This window comes from Oncorhynchus gorbuscha, linkage group LG11 (assembly GCF_021184085.1).
Source record: "Oncorhynchus gorbuscha isolate QuinsamMale2020 ecotype Even-year linkage group LG11, OgorEven_v1.0, whole genome shotgun sequence".
Taxonomy (NCBI): Eukaryota; Metazoa; Chordata; class Actinopteri; order Salmoniformes; family Salmonidae; genus Oncorhynchus; species Oncorhynchus gorbuscha.
In genome coordinates, this window is record NC_060183.1 from 32,223,946 (window position 1) to 32,242,967 (window position 19,022).

General features: G+C 41.5%; 1 protein-coding gene across 1 annotated transcript in view; it reads left to right on the plus strand.

Moving 5' to 3' along the window:
• Positions 1 to 7,530: 7,530 nt before the first annotated feature.
• The window catches only part of nrg3b (neuregulin 3b), a 452,682-nt gene continuing 441,190 nt past the window's right edge, over positions 7,531 to 19,022 (plus strand). The window contains exon 1 of the mRNA XM_046369406.1: positions 7,531 to 9,675. Coding sequence (XP_046225362.1) covers positions 8,937 to 9,675 — 739 coding nt within the window. The 5' untranslated portion in view covers positions 7,531 to 8,936. The remainder of the gene's footprint in view (positions 9,676 to 19,022) is intronic.

Genomic DNA, 19,022 nt, shown 5'->3' on the forward strand with positions numbered 1-19,022 from the left:
GACCAAGTTACCTGCCGCTAGGTGTACATAATGTTTTGCTAATTTATCGATAAACTTACACAAACGCTTGTATTGTTTTCGCTGTAAAGCATAATTTCAAAATCTGAGACGACAGAGTGATTAACAAAAGGCTAAGCTGTGTTTCGCTATATTTCACTTGTGATTTCATGAATATGAATATTTTCTAGTAAGATTATTTGACCGTTGCGCTATGCTTTTTAGCGTAGTTGATGACAATTATCCCGGATCCAGAGCAAAATATGTGCATTTCCTTCACAAACAAGGACATTTCTAAGTGACCCCAAACTTTTGAATGGTAGTGTACATTATTCTGACGATTATGTTGAAATTAGATCTGTTAACCAGGTTGTCATTGTATTTGCAGTGCATTGGGAAAGTATACCCCATAAACCAAAACAGATTTGTAGAAATGTATGAAAATGTATACAAAAAATATAAAAAAACTGAAATACCTCATTTACATACAGTAAGTATTCAGACCCCTTTGCTATGAGACTAGAAATGAAATGAAGCTCAGGTTTATTCTGTTTCCATTAATCATTCTTGAGATGTTACTACCACTTAATTGGAGTCCACCTGTGGTAAATTCAACTGATTGGAGATGATTTGGAAAGGGACACACCTGTCTAAATAAAGTCCCACAGTTGACAGTGCATGTCAGAGCAAAAACCAAGCCATGAAGTCGAAGGAATTTTCTGTAGAGCTCCTAGACAGGATTGTGCCGAGACACAGATCTGGGGAAGGGTACCAAAACATTTCTGTAGCATTAAAGGTCCCCAAGAACACAGTGGCCTCCATCATTCTTAAATGGAAGAAGTTTGGAACCACCAAGACTCTTCCAAGAGCTGGACTCCCGGACAAACTGAGCAATCTGGGGAGAAGGGCCTTGGTCAGGGAGGTGACCAAGAACCTGACGGTCACTCTGACAGAGCTCTAGAGTTCCTCTGTGGAGATGGGAGAACCTTCCAGAAGGACAACCATCTCTGCAGCACTCCATCAATCAGGCCTTTATGGTAGAGTTGCCAGATGGAAGCCACTACTCAATTAAAAGTCACGAATGCCCACTTGGAGTTTGCCAAAAGGCACCTAAAGACTCTCAGACCATGAGAAACAAGATTTACTGGTATGATGAAACCAAGATTTAACCATTTGGCCTCAATGCCAAGCGTCACGTCTGGAGGAAACCTGGCACCATCTCCACGGTGAAGCATGGTGGTTGCAGCACCATGCTGTGTTTTTGTTTCAGCGGCAGGGATTGGGAGAATAGTCAGAATCGAGGGAAAGCTAAATGGATCAAAGTACAACGAGATCCTTGATTAAATCCTGCTCCAGAGAGCTCAGGACCTCAGACTGGGGCAAAGGTTCCCCTTCTAACAGGACAACGACCCTAAGCACACAGCCAAGACAACGCAGGAGTGGCTTTTAGACAAGTCTCTGAATATCATTGAGTGCTTCTTCCAGAGCCTGGACTTGAACCTGATCGAACATCTCTGGAGAGAGCTATAAATATCTGTGCAGCGACGTTTCCATCCAACCTGACAGAATTTGAGAGGATCTGCAGAGAAGAATGAGAGAAGACTAGAGGCTGTAATTGCTGCCAAACGTGCTTCAACAAAGTACTGAGTAAAGGCTCTGAATATTTATGCAATTGTTATGTTTATTTTAATTTTATATATATACACATTTACAAAAATTTCTAAAAACCTGTTTTTGCTTTGTCATTATCGGGTATTGTGTGTAGATTGAGGAGGGGGAAATAACGATTTAATCCATTTTAGAGCACCAGCTGTTCCAGATGACTGTGTGATCACAATCTCTGTCGCCGATGTGAGCAAGCCCTTTAAACAGGTCAATATTCACATGGCCGCAGGGCCAGACGGATTACCAGGACTTGTACTCAGAGTATGCACGGACCAAATAGCAAGTGTCTTCCCTGACATTTTCAACCTCTCCATGAACGAGTCTGTAATACCTACATGTTTCAAGTAGACCACCATAGTCTCTGTGCCCAAGATAGCGAAGGTAACCTTCCTAAATGACTATCGCCCCGTAGCACTCACGTCGGTAGCCATGAAGTGCTTTGAAAGGCTGGTCATGGCTCACAACACCTTCATCCTGGAAACCATAGAGCCACTCCAATTCAAATACCGCCCCAACAGATTCACAGACGACACAATCTCAATCGCACTCCACGCGGTTCTTTCCCACCTGTACAAAAGGAGCACCTAATGCTCCTTCATTGACTACAGCTCAACGTTCAACACCATATTGCCCACAAATCTCATCACTAAACACCTCCCTCTGCAACTGGATCCTGGACTTCCTGACGGGCCGCCCCACAGGTGGTAAGGGTAGGCAACAACACATCTGCCATGCTCATCCTCAACACGGGGGCCCTTCAGGGGTGTGTGCTTAGTCCCTTCCTGTTCACACACATGACTGCGTGGCCAAGCACGACTCCAACTCCCTCATTACGTTTGCTGACGACACAACAGTGGTAGGCCTGATCACTGACAACGATGAGACTATAGGGAGGTCAGAGACCTCACAGTGTGGTGCCAAGTGATTTTGAACAAGCTTGAAGCATCATACCCAAAAAGGCTGTAATCGCTGCTTGGTGCTTCAATAAAGTAAACGTTCTGAATACTTATGGAACTGTGATATATACAATACCTGTGTAATGGCTCTCGTTGGTGGTAGGAAGAGTAGACCAAAGCGCAGCGTGGAAAGTGTTCATGATTCTTTTATTCAAAAACACTTCAACAAAATAACAAAAGCGAAAATGAAAGTTCACAGTTCTGTCAGGCTAAGACACTAAACATAAAAAAGATCCTACAACCTAATGGTGGGAAAAAGGGCTGCCTAAGTATGATTCCCAATCAGAGACAACGATAGACAGCTGCCTCTGATTGGGAACCACACTCGGCCAAAAACAAAGGAACAGAAGACATAGAATTTCCCACCCGAGTCACACCCTGACCTAACCAAACATAGAGAATAATAAGGATCTCTAAGGTCAGGGCGGTCAGGGCGTGACAACCTGTCAAAAGTTTTAGAACATCTATTCATTCAGTTTTTTTATTTTTTATTTTTTACTATTTTCTACATTGTAGATAATAGTGAATACATAAAAACTATGAAATAACACATATGGAATCATGTACTAACCAAAAAAGTGTTAAACAAATATAAAAATATATTTTAAATTTGAGATTCTTCAAATAGCCACCCTTTGCCTTGATGACAGCTTTGCACACTCTTGGCATTCTCTCAATCAGCTTCATGAAGTAGTCCCCTGGAATGCATTTGAATGAACAGGTGTGCCTTCTTAAAAGTTCATTTGAGCCAATCAGTTGTGTTGTGACATGGTAGGGGGGTATACAGAAGATAGCCCTATTTGGTAAAAGACCAAGTCCATATTATTGTAAAGAACAGCTCAAATAAGCAAAGAGAAATGACAGTCCATCATTACTTTAAGACATGAAAGTCAGCCAATACGGAACATTTGAAGAACTTTGAAAATTTCTGAAAGTGCAGTCGCATAAACCATCAAGTGCTATGAAAATTGCCTCTCATGAGGACCGCCACAGGAATGGAAGACCCAGAGTTATCTCTGCTGCAGAGGATAGGTTAATTAGTTATCAGCCTCAGAAATTGCAGCCCAAATAAATGCTTCACAGAGTTCAAGTAACAGACACATCTCAACATCAACTATTCAGAGGAGACTGTGTGAATCAAGCCTTCATGGTCCAATTGCTGCAAAGAAACAACTACTAAAGGGCAACAATGATAAGAAGAGACTTGCTTAGGCCAAGAAACATGAGCAATGGACATTAGACTGGTGGAAATTTGTCCAAATTGGAGATTTTTGTTTCCAACCGCCGTGTCTTTGTGAGACGCGGTGCGCATGAACGGATGATCTCCGCATGTGTATTTCCCACCGTAAAGCATGGAGGAGGAGGTGTTATGTTGTGGGGGTTCTTTGCTGGTGACACTGTCTGTGATTTATTTAGAGTTCTAGGCACACTCGGCATGACTACCAGAGCATTCTGCAGCAATTATCATTTTTTGTCCTGTTTTTCAACAGTGTAACAGCTATTTTACCAATCAGAGGACCTGCATCAGAGGACCTGGCCTCCACAATCCCCCTGACCTCAACCAAATTGAGATGGTTTGGGATAAGTCAAACTGTATAGTGAAGGAAAAGCAGCCAACAAGTGCTCAGCAAGACTGTTGGAAAAGCATTCCAGGTGAAGCTGGTTGAGAGAATCCCAAGAATGTGCAAAGCTGTCAACAAGGCAAAGAATAGCCATATTTTTGGTTACTACATGATTCCATATATGTTAATTCATAGTCAAAATAGTACGAATAAAGAAAAACCCTTGAATGAGTAGGTGTTCTAAACCTTTTGAACGGTAATGTATATTTATTTATATGTGTATATATATACACATTTGCAAACATTAAAAAAACAGTTTTTGCTTTGTCATTAAGGGGTATTGTGTGTAGATTGATGAGGGAAAATAACAATTGAATTAGTTTTAGAATAAGGCTGTAATGTAACAAAATGTAGAAAAAATCAAGGGGTCTGAATACTTTCCGAATGCACTATATAGCGTGATCTATAATAGTGCTTTGGTCCGCAGTGTTTTATGCTAGTAACAAGCTGTAAAATACCCAGATAGCTTTTAGGGAAACATTTTTGACCTTCTCTCATTGAGTTACGCAACGGAAGAAGAATAGCCAGCAGTTACATTCTTCTGCGTCTGTCTGTGCTGGAAAGGTAGGTCTAACTTTTGAAAGAACCATGCTCATATTCCTTATGATGTCTCAGATTTTATTGTTTGCAAACAGGGACAGTTTCATTGCAAACTAGACTCACTGATTTGGCATTGAAGTGATATGATAAGATGAACACATAGGCCTATCGCTCTGTCCATTCTTAGCCAGTAATTTTAGTCGTTTGTGTGGTATTAAAAAAATATTCCGCTAATATGTAAAGTGAAAGTGGAATTGCATGACATTTTTGTAAAATGCTATTTTCATCTCAGCCCTCCAAATACAATGATAGATTCATGCAATGCTTTTACTATAAAGAAGATTTTTCCACCCCTACACTTGTCTATGGTTGGTCTGCGAACCCACAACCTTCGGGTCCGCAGCCCTGTGCGCTCTCAAAATTCCTGCGTTGCCATGTAATGCTTTCAGGGTGAAAAACTGTTTCTAAAACTGCATATCTAAGGCTCTGCCTGTCTAAAAAGTGTAGGTAATGGTAGACGTGTTCTCTGCCATCTACTTTGTTTAATTATAATTTTGGGTACAGGGGAGGGTCACTTGTTTTTTTTAAGCGTTCAGGGAGCGTTTAGGTCAAATATATTTTGCTGAATGGGAAGGCCATCCATTTTCATTTCAGGGAAGTCCGACATTCTCCATAATAATTAACATTCACTCCCTAATGTAAAACATCTAAAGTGTGGTATTCCGCTAGTGAGCTGTCATGGCTCTTTACTCTTCTCTATTTTTACTAATGAGCTACCACTAGCCTTAAAGAAAACCTATGTGTCTATCTATGTACGCTGATGATTCAGCATTATACACCTCAGCAACCACATCAAGTGAAATCAGTTTTAGAATGGATAGCTGGTAATAAACTAGATCTGAACATAGCTAAAACTAAAAGCTTTTGTATTCGGTACAACTAATTCTTTATGTTCTAGACGTCAGCTGAGTCTGGTAATGAATGATGTAGCTGTTGAGCAAGTTGAGGAGACTAAACTTCTTGGTGTCACCTTAGACTGTAAGTTGTCAGGGTCAATGCATATTGATTAGAATGTTGTAAAGATGGGGACTGCAGAATGGCGCGGGAGGGGATGCTGCTTCCGTTTTACAGGCTCCTAACAAACTGCTATTCTGTTTTTTCTTCTCGCGTTGCTTGTAACTTATTGGTACATAATGTTTCTTCCACCATCTCTTATGACAATAGCTGACGGGCCTCAACCAGGTGGTAAGGGTATGTGACAACACATCTGTCACACTGATCCTCAACACGGGTGCCCCTCAGGGGTGTGTGCTTATTCACCTCATGTACTCTCTGTTCACCCACGACTGTGTGGCCATTGCACAACTCCAACACCATCATTAAGTATGCAGACAAAACCGGGATTAGGCCTGATCACCGACAACGATGAGACCGCCTATAGGGAGGAGGTCAGTGACCTGGCATTGTGGTGGCTTTGACTTGTCTTCCTACACACCTGGTTTCAAACCCATTCATTACCTGTTGTGTATTTAACCCTCTGTTTCCCCTCATGTCTTTGTAAGAAGATTGTTTTATGTTCAGTATTCGCGTTTTGTATTTGGTGCGCGACGGGTCCTCGTACCCACTTAGTTTCATTGTATTTCATGGTTTCAGAGTTATGTTCTAAGTTATTAAACTATTCCATTCCACCAAGTTTTGATTCTCCTGCGCCTGACTTCCCTGCCACTTATACACACACGACTGTGACAGGTCAACACCTGTTGTATTCGGCGCATGTGACAAATAAAATGTTCTTTGATTTTGATTTGAGAGGTTTGTCTCAGCATATTTAACACCACAGTCTACCAAACAAGTCCTGCAGGCTTTTGTTTGATCTAATCTTGACTACTGCCCAGTGATATGGTCAAGTGCTGCAAAGAAGAACCTAGAAAGCTAGAAAGCTGCAGCTGGCCCAGAACAGAGCAGCACGTCTGGCCCTTCAGTGTACACACAGCTGTCAACAGTAGTCATGCAAGTGTCTCTTGGCTCAAAGTAGAGGAGAGACTGACTGCATGATTGAGCCATGATCGCATGGAACTCCCTTCCATCTCAAATTACTCAAGTAAACAACCGAATTAGCTTCAAAAACAAACAAAACAACACGTGACAGCACAATGCCTCTTCCCTATCTGACCTAAATAACTTGTAGGCATATGTATATTTATTGAAGTATGTATGCGTGTGACTGATAGATGCCGCTGAATGTAAATAGAATATATGAAAATGTAATATATTCATGTATTTGGATTTAGGCCTAGAATAATGGGTATCTATATTTCTCTCAGTGCTGTGTCAGTAGGACGTTTGTTATTTCATATTTGTGTCGTTCAATCTTTGAGCTGTTCTTGTCTATTGATGTTCTGTATTATGTCATGTTTTATGTGTTTTATGGATCCCAGAAAGAGCAGCAGCTGCTTGAACAACAACTAATGGGGATCCTAAGAAAATACAAAAAATACTTAAGGTTGAAGGAGGCTTTCACCCACCCATAAATTATGAGCCCAATGTTTGGTTTGTTTTTCTCCCGCACTGCTGGTGTTAGATCGGGGGAATGTAGCACCTCACTACCTCTCCCTCTCTCTCCTCCACTTCTTCCGTCCCTCCCTCTCTCTGTTTCCTGGGGTGTGTCTGTGGCAGCTCTTCTCTCCTCCACACGGTGTGTTGTGCGCTGCCTCCTTGTCTATGCTGCTGCTGTTGCTGCAGAGCTTACTCCCAGAATCTCTGCCTCCTCTTTCTTTCTCTCGCTCTCTCTTTCTCGCTCTCTCTCGCCCTCTCTCATTTAACAGTGATAGGGAAGGCAGTGTGGTCTCTGCCTCTATCTCGCTTTCACAAGCAAAAGCTTACAAGGGCGCACGCACACAGTGTGTCGGAGAAGGGATGGGGCAGTTGTTGTTTGTCAGTCTGGAATCCTGCTGAGAGTGAAAGGGAGGAAAGCGCTGGTCGGGAGCCGTGGAGCCCACATCACTCACAGCGGAGTGAGCAAATCTTTCTATCTCTCCCAGTAGGCAGCCTTCAAGAACAGCAGCCGCATCAGTTTTTCAGAGCAGCACTCTTCCCCCTCCCCTCCTCTTTCTTGCTCTCTCTGTTTCCTTTGCTGTCGCTCACTCTCCCACTCTCACCTCCGTCGGCAATGTGGGAATGTAGCGGACTGATGTAGCAAACAAGCAGCCAAGGCTTTCAGATTTTTCTACCACAATGACAGGCGGTGGACAGACAGCTGGAGAAAGACGGACAGTCCAGGAGATCTGAGGGGAAAGGGATTGGATGGGGATCAGTTGGATTTACCCCCCCCCTCTTCCGCCCCACCAGCCACATCCTGACAGATCCTCTCCCCCACTCTCTCTCCAGTTCCACTGGCTCTCTTCATGCAGGATTACCGTTCACCACTACAGCTGAAACAACGCTGCACGGGGCTGCCTGGAAGGACAGCAAGGGGGAGGCTGACCCAAGGCAGGGAAGAAGACTGTAGAGGAAGCCCCTGGACTGGAGCCTATATAAAACACCTGAGAAATAAAAAGAGGGCAACCCCTCCAGAGCCACAGAGGAAAAGGAATCGAGGGCCGTGGATCAGAGTGCCATTGAGAAGCAGTGAGTTGGAGCCGCAGAGGAGGTTTGTTTCTCATTGACACACACACAGGATTTACAGCTATGGTCTAAAGCTTGCCACACCGTGGATCGATGTTCTCCTGCCTGCCTTTTTCATCAGCTTTTTTCCTTATACGGGAGTGAAGTATCTTGGGATTTACCGTTGTTTCGTTACCACCTAACTACAGCGTGGCTCGCCCCCTCCGTTCAGCATCCTCACCTATCCATGTCCAACCTGTGTGTCTGTTTGTTTGTGTGTTTGTTTGTGTGTATACTTAGCTAGCTCTGCGCCAGAGGGAGTGTATATTTGCTTACGTGTGCATCCTCGTGAGCTGCTTGGCTTGTAATTACTTGTACGTGTCTGTGGGTGCCCTCTTGTGTCTATGTGTGTGTGGGTATAAATGTAGTCATTTTGTGTGGGTGCATTGGTAAGATGCCCACTGTTGGTTCTGTTCCCCATCCCCTGTCTCGTTTGTGCCCTTTTGTCATTGGGCCTCCGGTTTGACCCCTGAACTTTAACGGCATCGGCAGGATGAGTGAGCACTCAGGAACGAGCACTCTGGGGGCCTTGACCCTGGAGGAACCGGGGGACGAACAGGCCTCCCCTCGGGCCCCGGGGCCTCTTCGCTGTGGGCCCTGTGCCGTGTGGTCCCGCCAGCAGACCTGGCTGTGTGCGGTGCCCTTGGTGATGGGCTTTGTGGGCCTTGGCCTCAGTCTAATGCTGCTTAAATGGATTGTAGTGGGCTCCATTCAAGACTATCTGCCCACGGACCTGGTGGATGCCAAAGGCATAGGGCAGGATCCCATCTTTCTCTATGAACCCAGCGCCCTGCCCAAACGACCAGACACTATGACCACGACTTCCACCACCAACCCTCTAGCGTCCGATGGCACGGCCCCAGCCCCGAGAACTCGATTTGTGCCGCCCTCCAACCACTCGGCCCCGCACCTCCACAACCGGATCGGCAGTGGCACCCACGTGATGGGCACCACCACCACTACCCGCACCACTCGACTTGTCCTGTCTGGGGGTAAAGAGATGACCCCGCACAGCACCACGGTACAGCAGAACGGCAACACGGGAAATCGTCGTAACGATAAGGACCCCCCGAACTCACGACCTAGTCTAACATCAACAACTACCAAAGCCACAACCAAGGTGCAATCGCCCACTTCTCCACCACCTCCTCCAGCCAAGCCCACCGGGCGCTGGAACCCTGGACGCTCTGTGAAAGGTCCAGCCACACGCCCACACCACCGCTTCAGAACACGTAAGTCTGTTTTTCTTAAAGGGAGGGTGTGTTTGTGTCTGTGTGTGTGTGCAAATAGAACAAATGTTTCACAAGAGCTCAAGCGTTTGTTCTAACTAGCAAATGGCATTGGAGTGCTGGTGGAGCTGGTGCCCAATTACCATACATTAATGTATTGCTGCTGAATAAGAAAACCCTCACAAAAGGCTACTTTGTATAAACCATAGTCTAAATATGTGCCGTATAAAGATGATCTCCTCTAAAGGCATGAAAGGAGGCACTCATGCAACGTCATGGCATTCACACTGTGGCATTCATTAGCCAGTCCTTCTAGGATTTCGTGGGAATTTTCTGTGATATTTGCGGGCATAAATGCTTTATTTAGATGTGCCAATTCTGACATTTTGCATGGCAATATGCAATGATTTTGTCCAATTAGTTTGTTGACGTATGGCTTGAATGAAACATATTATGCAATAAATGTGCAGAGCTCTCTTTTTGCGCTGCGATGCTATAATATTGCACTTTTATGCTATAATATTGCAATGATTTTACTGGTTTATGCAGAAATAGTGTGGTGATTGGTAAAATGTCCAAGCCCTCGCACAATATGCAGGGAATTGTTGATTTAGCAACAAACAAAAAAAATGCTATCGCAGAATCCTCGAGGGACTGAAAAGAAATCTGGAGGCACTTGATTTCCTTCTCATCTTTATCTTTGACTTGTGCATTAACGCAATAAGAATCTCTCCTCCTGCAGGCTCCACGCACTTGATATTAGAGTCATAAAAAAATGGTTGCTGCTATCTCTGTGGCTCTATGATGGGTCCTGTTTCTCAGTTGAAAGCGGGGGACACGAAAGCATCTTAGGCAAACGCTGTGACTGTGGACAACATATCCCTGTTTTGGAAAACAAATATGGAGGAGGGAGAGAGGAGGAAACCGGGAAGCTCTCACCTCCTGTCTGCCTGTATCAGATAGTGAGGCAAAGATCCCATTTAGATAAGTGACGATATGAGCACTGCCGCAAGTGCAGAAGAGAGACTGCAGGACATACCATGGACAGAGAGAGGAGAGGGAGGAAAAGAGAGTTAGGGAAGATAGAGAGAGAGGAGTGGGAATAAGAGAGAGCGTTTGAGTGAGAGGGGAGGAAGGGAGAGAGGAGTGTGTGTGAGAGAGAGGGGAGGGAGAGATGGAGAGGGGAGGGAATAAGAGGGACATACAGACAGAGAGAGCGAGTAGAGAAGGAAAGGGAGTTGGTGGCATTATTTAGGCTTGCATGCATATATTTGCTTTATTTTTGTGTCTATGCATTAATGTAGTTTCTTGCTTACTTTTCCTTTGATTGCATTTTGATATCCAGGATATAAATAACCTATTGGTTTATTAATAAAGCACATAGTTCTGTATAGTTTCACATAATTTACAATTAGTAGCAGTACACAAGACGGAATGTAAATGTATTACTAATTGATTTACATTTTGTCATGAAAAAGAGTGCAACAAGTAAATGATCAAACCCATCAGTGTTCTCTGTCAATATTAATTCATTATTTGAACGTCACAAGTGTTGGTCTGAATTATAGTTTGTCATTGAAACATAGAATATGATCAAAACACAGACATTTACAGTAAGGCAACTGAACACCTTCATTTTGACGTGAACAACAAACCTATGGGCAAAACTGGTTAAATGGCGACAGTTTTGCTGTTGAAAATACATAATTTCAAAAAATGTTGCTTGCTGGAAATCAATTATATTCATTCTTAATTGTTAGACACTGTGACGAAGTGAGATGAAGATCCGCTATCTTGACTGGCTTTAGTTGAATATAAAACTCCATGTATGTATAAATCTGGAGATGCTGTGCATGGCTGATGATGTCAGTTATGCAAGACATTGCGAATGAGGGGGCTGTCTATAGACTACATATTCTATGACATGGGTGGAGACTTCACAGAGAATAACATTTACCATTGATGAGACTAGGCTACCAACCTTACCATGACGAGGTGAGAACACGTCGGGTTGATGTGACTGATGTCATTGTGGCTGGTAGCCTAGTGGTTAAGAGCGTTGGGCCAGTAACCAAAAGGTACAGCATACAGGAAAGTGTAATATTTGCACGTAGATATATTAGCAGAACACTGCTTTCTACTGTATTATGTGAAGTGTGGAACTGCCACACTTGAAAGTTATCAAAACACTTTGTTTAGAATATCTACATAAGTTTAGCAATTGCATTCTTCTCATATTACTCTGTAGGCTACTGACGATACAAAGCTTCCTCCTGGAGGAAGCTATGAATTGGTTAGTAGCGTACAGAGCAGTGGCGATTTTAGCATGTAAATCTTGGAGGGGCAAACTCCCCCCCAAAATTGGGGATGCATGCCAGCAAACCCACTACACAACACGACACTAAACAATTCATTTCACTATAATGGTGACAAGCGGTGCGCACAAACTGTTTGGGCCTACATAAAGCTGTCCCAACAGCAGAGCTTTCCTTCCAGCACAATGAAGTGAATCCTTACCACCGCTAGACCTGGCTATCTTTAGAGCCTTGTCTGGCAGCGAAACAGTTAATTCAGCTTTGTTTACTGCCTTTTAAAAAAACATAGTTGATACAGCTGACTTGCTTAAACAAATGTGGTTCCTACGGATATTTGAGATGTACAAACTATGGCATAAGGGGACGACGAGTGGATAAGAGGCATTCTGTAATTTCGATTAAGACATTAATGAGCGAGCCAAGACGAAAGTAGTCAATATAACTATGTGTTCAGCACTTTTGAAATGTACATTGACAGAATGCAGAACATGGGCTGCTCTTACAGTATTTTCACTGTACACCACGTCAGAACCGTAGGATAAATAAAGGGACCATATAAGTAGACAATGAAAGCTCTTACAATATTCGATGATGACATTTCTCAAAAACAGATTATAGGCTAAATGTGCACCACCGAGTCAGAACAGTAATGTTAGGAAAAATGAAGAGCTGAAAATAGACCACATTTTTAGGGTGAAGCACATGGGCTACTAACAGCTTACTACAACAACATACACTTAGTATTACTTTCTTAGATAGAGTATACATATCTTCCAGGCATGTTACACAATTTATGCAGAAGCATATAAGATATTTTTGGACTCACCTTGTTGTGATGTGCTCACTTGAACAGGAATGTGGTGTGGTGGTCCGTTGTGGACACATTTTGTCATCAAAGAGAAAGAGGCCAGATTAACCATTCCGAGTTGGATGACCGTTCAAAATGTTTTTTTCCCCCAGTCTGAGATCGTTTATTCCCGACTTCCCATTTACAATGATAGCTACATTCACTGATTCCTTCCAAACCACTCACTGTTGAATTTGCGAATTCCAACATGTTCTCTTCATATGACAAGGATTAAAAAGGATTTGCCAGTAGATTGTTGACTTGATTCATGATGATGACTGCTAGCTATGATTTTGAAAGTAAGATGTTGACATGATCAGTCCAGTCAAAGCGACTGTACTGTACAAAAACTTGATTTGACGTCATTTTATCTGTGGCCAAAGACCTTCAGCCTTCTTGGGCACTTGTATTATAACTATATGGCAGGATCCAAAGGGGTTACATTTTCAATGTCTACCCTTACATTTTCAATGTCCCCCTGACATAGTGTCCCCATGAGAGACAGAATACTGAGCCAATCACAGCGCAATGCTCCTATTTTCTGCTGGCTTGCCCCACCACCACAGAAAGCACTGAGCTAGGCTGAAAGACCTGCATTTTGGAGCTGCCTTACTCAAGAAAACAAAAAAGTGACTATGTGTGAATGCAGCTTTATTAACTCAAGGATATACAGTTGAAGTCATAGACCTTAGCCAAATACATTTAAACTCAGTTTTTCACAATTCTTGACATTTAATCCTAGTAAACATTCCCTGTCTTAGGTCAGTTAGGATCACCACTTCATTTTAAGAATATGAAATGTCAGAATAATAGTAGAGAGAATGATTTATTTCCGCTTTTATTTCTTTCATCATATTCCCAGTGGGTCAGAGGTTTACATGCACTCAATTAGTATTTGGTAGCATTGCCTTTAAATGGTTTAACTTGGGTCAAACGTTTCAGGTAGCCTTCCACAAGCTTCCCACAATTAGTTGGGTAAATGTTGGCCCATTCCTCCTGACAGAGCTGGTGTAACTGAGTTAGGCTTGTAGGCCTCCTTGCTCACACATGCTTTTTCAGTTCTGCCCACACATTTTCTATGGGATTGAGGTCAGGGCTTTGGGATGGCCACTCGCATACCTTGACTTTGTTGTCCTTAAGGCATTTTGCCACAACTTTGGAAGTATGCTTGGGGTCATTGTCCATTTGGAAGACTCATTTGCGACCAAGCTTTAACTTCCTGACTGATGTCTTGAGATGTTGCTTCAATATATCCACATAATTTTCCTGCCACATGATGCCATCTATTTTGTGAAGTGCACCAGTCCCTCCTGCAGCAAAGCACCCCCACAACATGACGGCTTGCAAGCCTCCCCCTTTTGCCTTGAAACATAACGATGGTCATTATGGCCAAACAGTTAAATTTTTGTTTCATCAGACCAGAGGACATTTCTCCAAAAAGTATGATCTTTGTCCCCATGCGCAGTTGCAAACCATAGTCTGGATTTCTTATTGTGGTTTTGGAGCAGTGGCTTCTTCCTTGCTGAGCGGCCTTTCAGGTTATGTCGATATAGGACTCATTTTACTGTGGATACAGATACTTCTGCACCTGTTTCCTCCGGCATCTTCATCAGGTCCTTTGCTGTTGTTCTGGGATTGATTTGCACATTTTGCACCAAAGTACATTCATCTCTAGGAGACATAACTCATCTCCTTCCTGAGCAGTATGATGGCTGCGTGGTTCATTGGTTTTTATACTTGCATACTATTGTTTGTGCAGATGAACGTGGTACCTTCAGGCGATTGGAAATAGCTCCCAAGGATGAACCCGACTTGTGGATGTCTACAATTTTTTTTCTGCGGTCTTGGCTGATTTCTTTTGATTTCCCCATGATATCAAGCAAAGAGGCACTGAGTTTGAAGGTAGGCCTTGAAATACATCCACAGGTACACCTCTAATTGACTCAAATGATGTCAATTAGCCTAGCAGAAGCTTCCAAAGCCATTTCTGGAATTGTCCAAGCTGTGGTCCTTCTGTAGCTCAGTTGGTAGAGCATGGCGCTTGTAAAGCCAGGGTAGTGGGTTCGATTCCCGGGACCACCCATACGTAGAATGTATGCACACATGACTGTAAGTCGCTTTGGATAAAAGCGTCTGCTAAATGGCATATATTATTATTATTATATTATTTAAAGGCACAGTCAACTTAGTGTATGTAAACTTCTGACCTACTGGAATTGTGATACAGTGAGTTATAAGTGAAATAATCTGTCTGTAAACAATTGTTGGAAAAATGACATGTGTCATGCACAAAGTAGTTGTCCTAACCAACTTGCAAGAACTATAGTTTGTCAACAAGAAATTTGTGGAGTGGTTGAAAAACGAGTTTTAATGACTCCAACCTAAGTGTATGTAAACTTCCGACCTTAACTCTCTCTATATATATATTATAATAATATTAAAAAATATATATATATATTATAATAATTTAAAATATAAAAATGTGGGGCTCAAAACAGGTGGGTAGGAGAATGACGAGTCACCACTGCTACACAGTGGTATGAGAAGAGTGCCATTCTCCTGCATCACACATCTGCCTGTAGTTGCTGATTACTGGCCTCTGCCTGCTGGACTAATGGGCTAAGGCAAACTCTGTCATATCCAGAATGAAGTGTCATGTACTCCACCGCTCCTGCCTCCATGGGTCCATAACCTGTAATACATTACATAGATTATATGGAAGGGACTTCACCCACTGGAGATTTGAAGACTTAACCTCACCCGAGAGCTGTGCATGTCAGTGTGTGGTTAGACAGCCAAATCCTAAAGATTTGGAAAATTTGACAAATAGAAGGCCATTTAGATAGCTAAAGTTGTAGTCTATACACACATATTTTTATTTGCTTGGTACGTGTTTACATACTGTCTTTATAAGCACATTGATATGATATTTACAGCATAACATTTTTGTCTTTGTTACACAATCACACTCATATAATTTTTTTGTTTATAACACTCAAGCAGGATGATGTTTGTGCAATGTCCACATGTAGCCTACACCATATCAGTAGTTCTGGAATTTGTCCCCCGTGAAAGATCTAACAGAAGACATAATAAGAGACGAGACGAGACAAAACTTGCCAGTTTTAGAATATTGTATTGTAGGACAACTGAGCTGACTCAAGACCAGGCATTCAACTCGCCGTTGATACCGTTTCCCTGATAAGATGTCTTTACATGACGTGATGAAACATTGAAACTAAGTTGCAAGCTACTTTCATAGCAAGGTGTTGTAGAACGATTGTCTTATAAAACTCATTCCAGATGGACCAGCGGCCATCTTTGTGGTAGGACTTGGAAGTTAAAATTTCCATTCAATGTCACGCCTTGGTCATTGTATTTTGTGTTTTTGTTATATGTTTGGGTAGGCCAGGGTGTGACATGGGTTTATATGTTGTGTTTCGTATTGGGGTTTTATTAGCATTGGGATTGTGTATGATTAGAGGTGTGTCTAGTTAGGCTTGGCTGCCTGAGGCGATTCTCAATTAGAGTCAGGTGCTTATGTTGTCTCTGATTGGGAACCGTATTTAGGTAGTCTGTGTTCGCTTTGTATTTTGTGGGTGTTTGTTCCTGTCTCTGTGTTAGTCACCAGATAGGCTGTAATTAGTTTCACGTTCCATTCTGTTGTTTTTGTATTTCAGTTATTTCATGTACCGCATATTTCTTTCATTAAAGTCATGAGTAACCTACACGCTGCATTTCGGTCCGACTTTCTTCATTCAACAGACTAACGCAGTTACATTCAATTTAAACTTCAATGATGTACCAACTAAATTCCAGCAGTATGAAGGGATATGTCCATTCTATACATTATATTTCTATGATTGAAATTACACCCACCCTGTATACAAGAGTATGATGTGTCTCAAACGATGGTGGGCACAACACAAACTCCTCAGATGGTGTAAATAGGATATATGTGTGAAAAATCTGAGTTTGTGTATTTGTATTATTTACATTAAAGGTAAACTATTATACTTCTCCATATTTTTTACATTGGATTTAGACATTAAATATACAAAGTGAGGAACAATACTGCAACTGTTTTTGTGTGTGTACAGAATGCATTTATGTTCAGGACCAATGCAAATTCCTCTGTGATTTCTATGACTGTTAGTGAATATATTGTTATATTTCTAGTACAAGAGCTCATACCTCAGGGCTATGTGTTAATATATATATATATATATATATATATATATATATATATATATATATATATATATATATATATATATATATATATATATATATATATATATATATATATATATATATATATATATATATATGTGTGTCCTGATCTTTCAGATATAGGAGAGACACTTCAAAACAAACTTAGTATTGATATGTAGTAAATCTGATATTCAATGCGCTTGTAAGGCCCAATTATTTTCTCTCCATCAAATATATATTTTGGGGAGAATACTTCAAGGGCTCTAAATTAAATAGCTAAAGGAACCATGGTATTACCTTCAATTCCATATAGCTTAGTAGAACCCCCCCCCAACCCCCAGCCTTAGACTGTTTAGTGCCAAAAATAATGGGTTAAATACATGTAAGAAAAAGAGATACGTTTTCTAATCAGTTTATGTCTCTCGGATATAGGAGAGACACTTCAGAATAAACTTCATTTTGATATTTTTTGGGGAGTATCTGTTGTTCTATGTAGTGAATCTGTTATTCAATGTGTTTGTATGGGCTAATAGCAGTAAGGCCCCAAAATATTCTTAATTAAAAAAAAAACATTTGCTATATTTTTTGATACTTCAAGGGGTCTTAACATTCTAAATCAAATAGCTAAATGATCCTTGGTATGATCTTATAAAAGACATTCCATATAGCTTAGTAGACCCCCCCCCTCCCCCAGCTTAGACAGAGTTTAGACTCTGATGGGTTAATTAATAGAAGGAACCATAAATTCTGCTCTGTGAGCTACAGCTGAAGTGCAGCTGGGTCATGCAGCAAGACAATGATCAAAAACACAATCAAGTCTACATGAAAATGTTTAAAAAGCAACACATTTGAAGTTTTGGAATGACCTAGTACATGTCCTGACCTAATTTCAATTGAGAAGGTGTGGCAGGAGTTGAAACAAACAGTTTATGCTTGAAAACCCACACATTTCGCTGAGTTACAGCAGTTCTGCATGTAAGGGTGGGCCTAAATTCATCCACAGCGATATGAGTGACTGATCAACCACTAGAGGAAGTGTTAGGTTGGAGTCATTGCAGCTAAAGGTGTCACAACCAGTTCTTGAGTGTAAGGGGGGGAAAAATACTTTTTCACACAGGGGCATTAGGTGTTGCATAACTTTATTTATGAAATAAATGAAATAAGTATGTAATTGTTGTGTTATTTGTTCACTCAGATTTTGGTTGAAGATCTGATGATATTCAGTATCAATAATATGGCAAATTGGAGAAAATTAGAAAGGGGGCAAATACTTTTTCACGGCACTGTATCTCTATGGTGTCAATTGTTTGTTTATTGTTCCGGTTTGGACCACTTTTGACTTATTTTGGACTTTAAAGAATCCCAATAGCTTGCATATGTCTGGCTATCTTTCATTTGGACAGATGTACATCGCCGCAAACATATTTTAGTCCCAAAACCATAATTTTCTTGATATAATAGATGCTCGGTAGTGACGCTTCTTAAAAGGTTTACCAACTTGCTCACTCATTTTCTCTAAAATGTTTGCAGACAGACTACTCTGGAGAAGGGTGCAATCCCTTAATCTGGTGATATTTGTAGTGTTACTTTTATTTTGTGTGTTTCAGTAGTGATATCAATAGTGTTGATATAAATACAAAACCTTAGCTTTATTTTCGAAGATTAGAAGTCAGGGTTTTGGAGAGCCACCTTTCAATACTAAACTGACGTTGTAAATGTTTGCTATTGCCTTTGATTGAATTAGAACATATCTGACACGATTCAGGAAACAAGGCGCATGTTGCAAGTCAGACTTCACAGGAGAGACTTGAACAGAATTAAATATTTTTTTTATCAAAATGTGTTGTTTTGGCAAGAAATGCCTTCTTGAACGTGTGAACTTTCATGTGCCTTAATAACAAACTTGTATGCCATCTGTAAATACGAATTAAATAGTTAAATTACGAGCCTTGTTGATTAAGCCACAGAAAAAG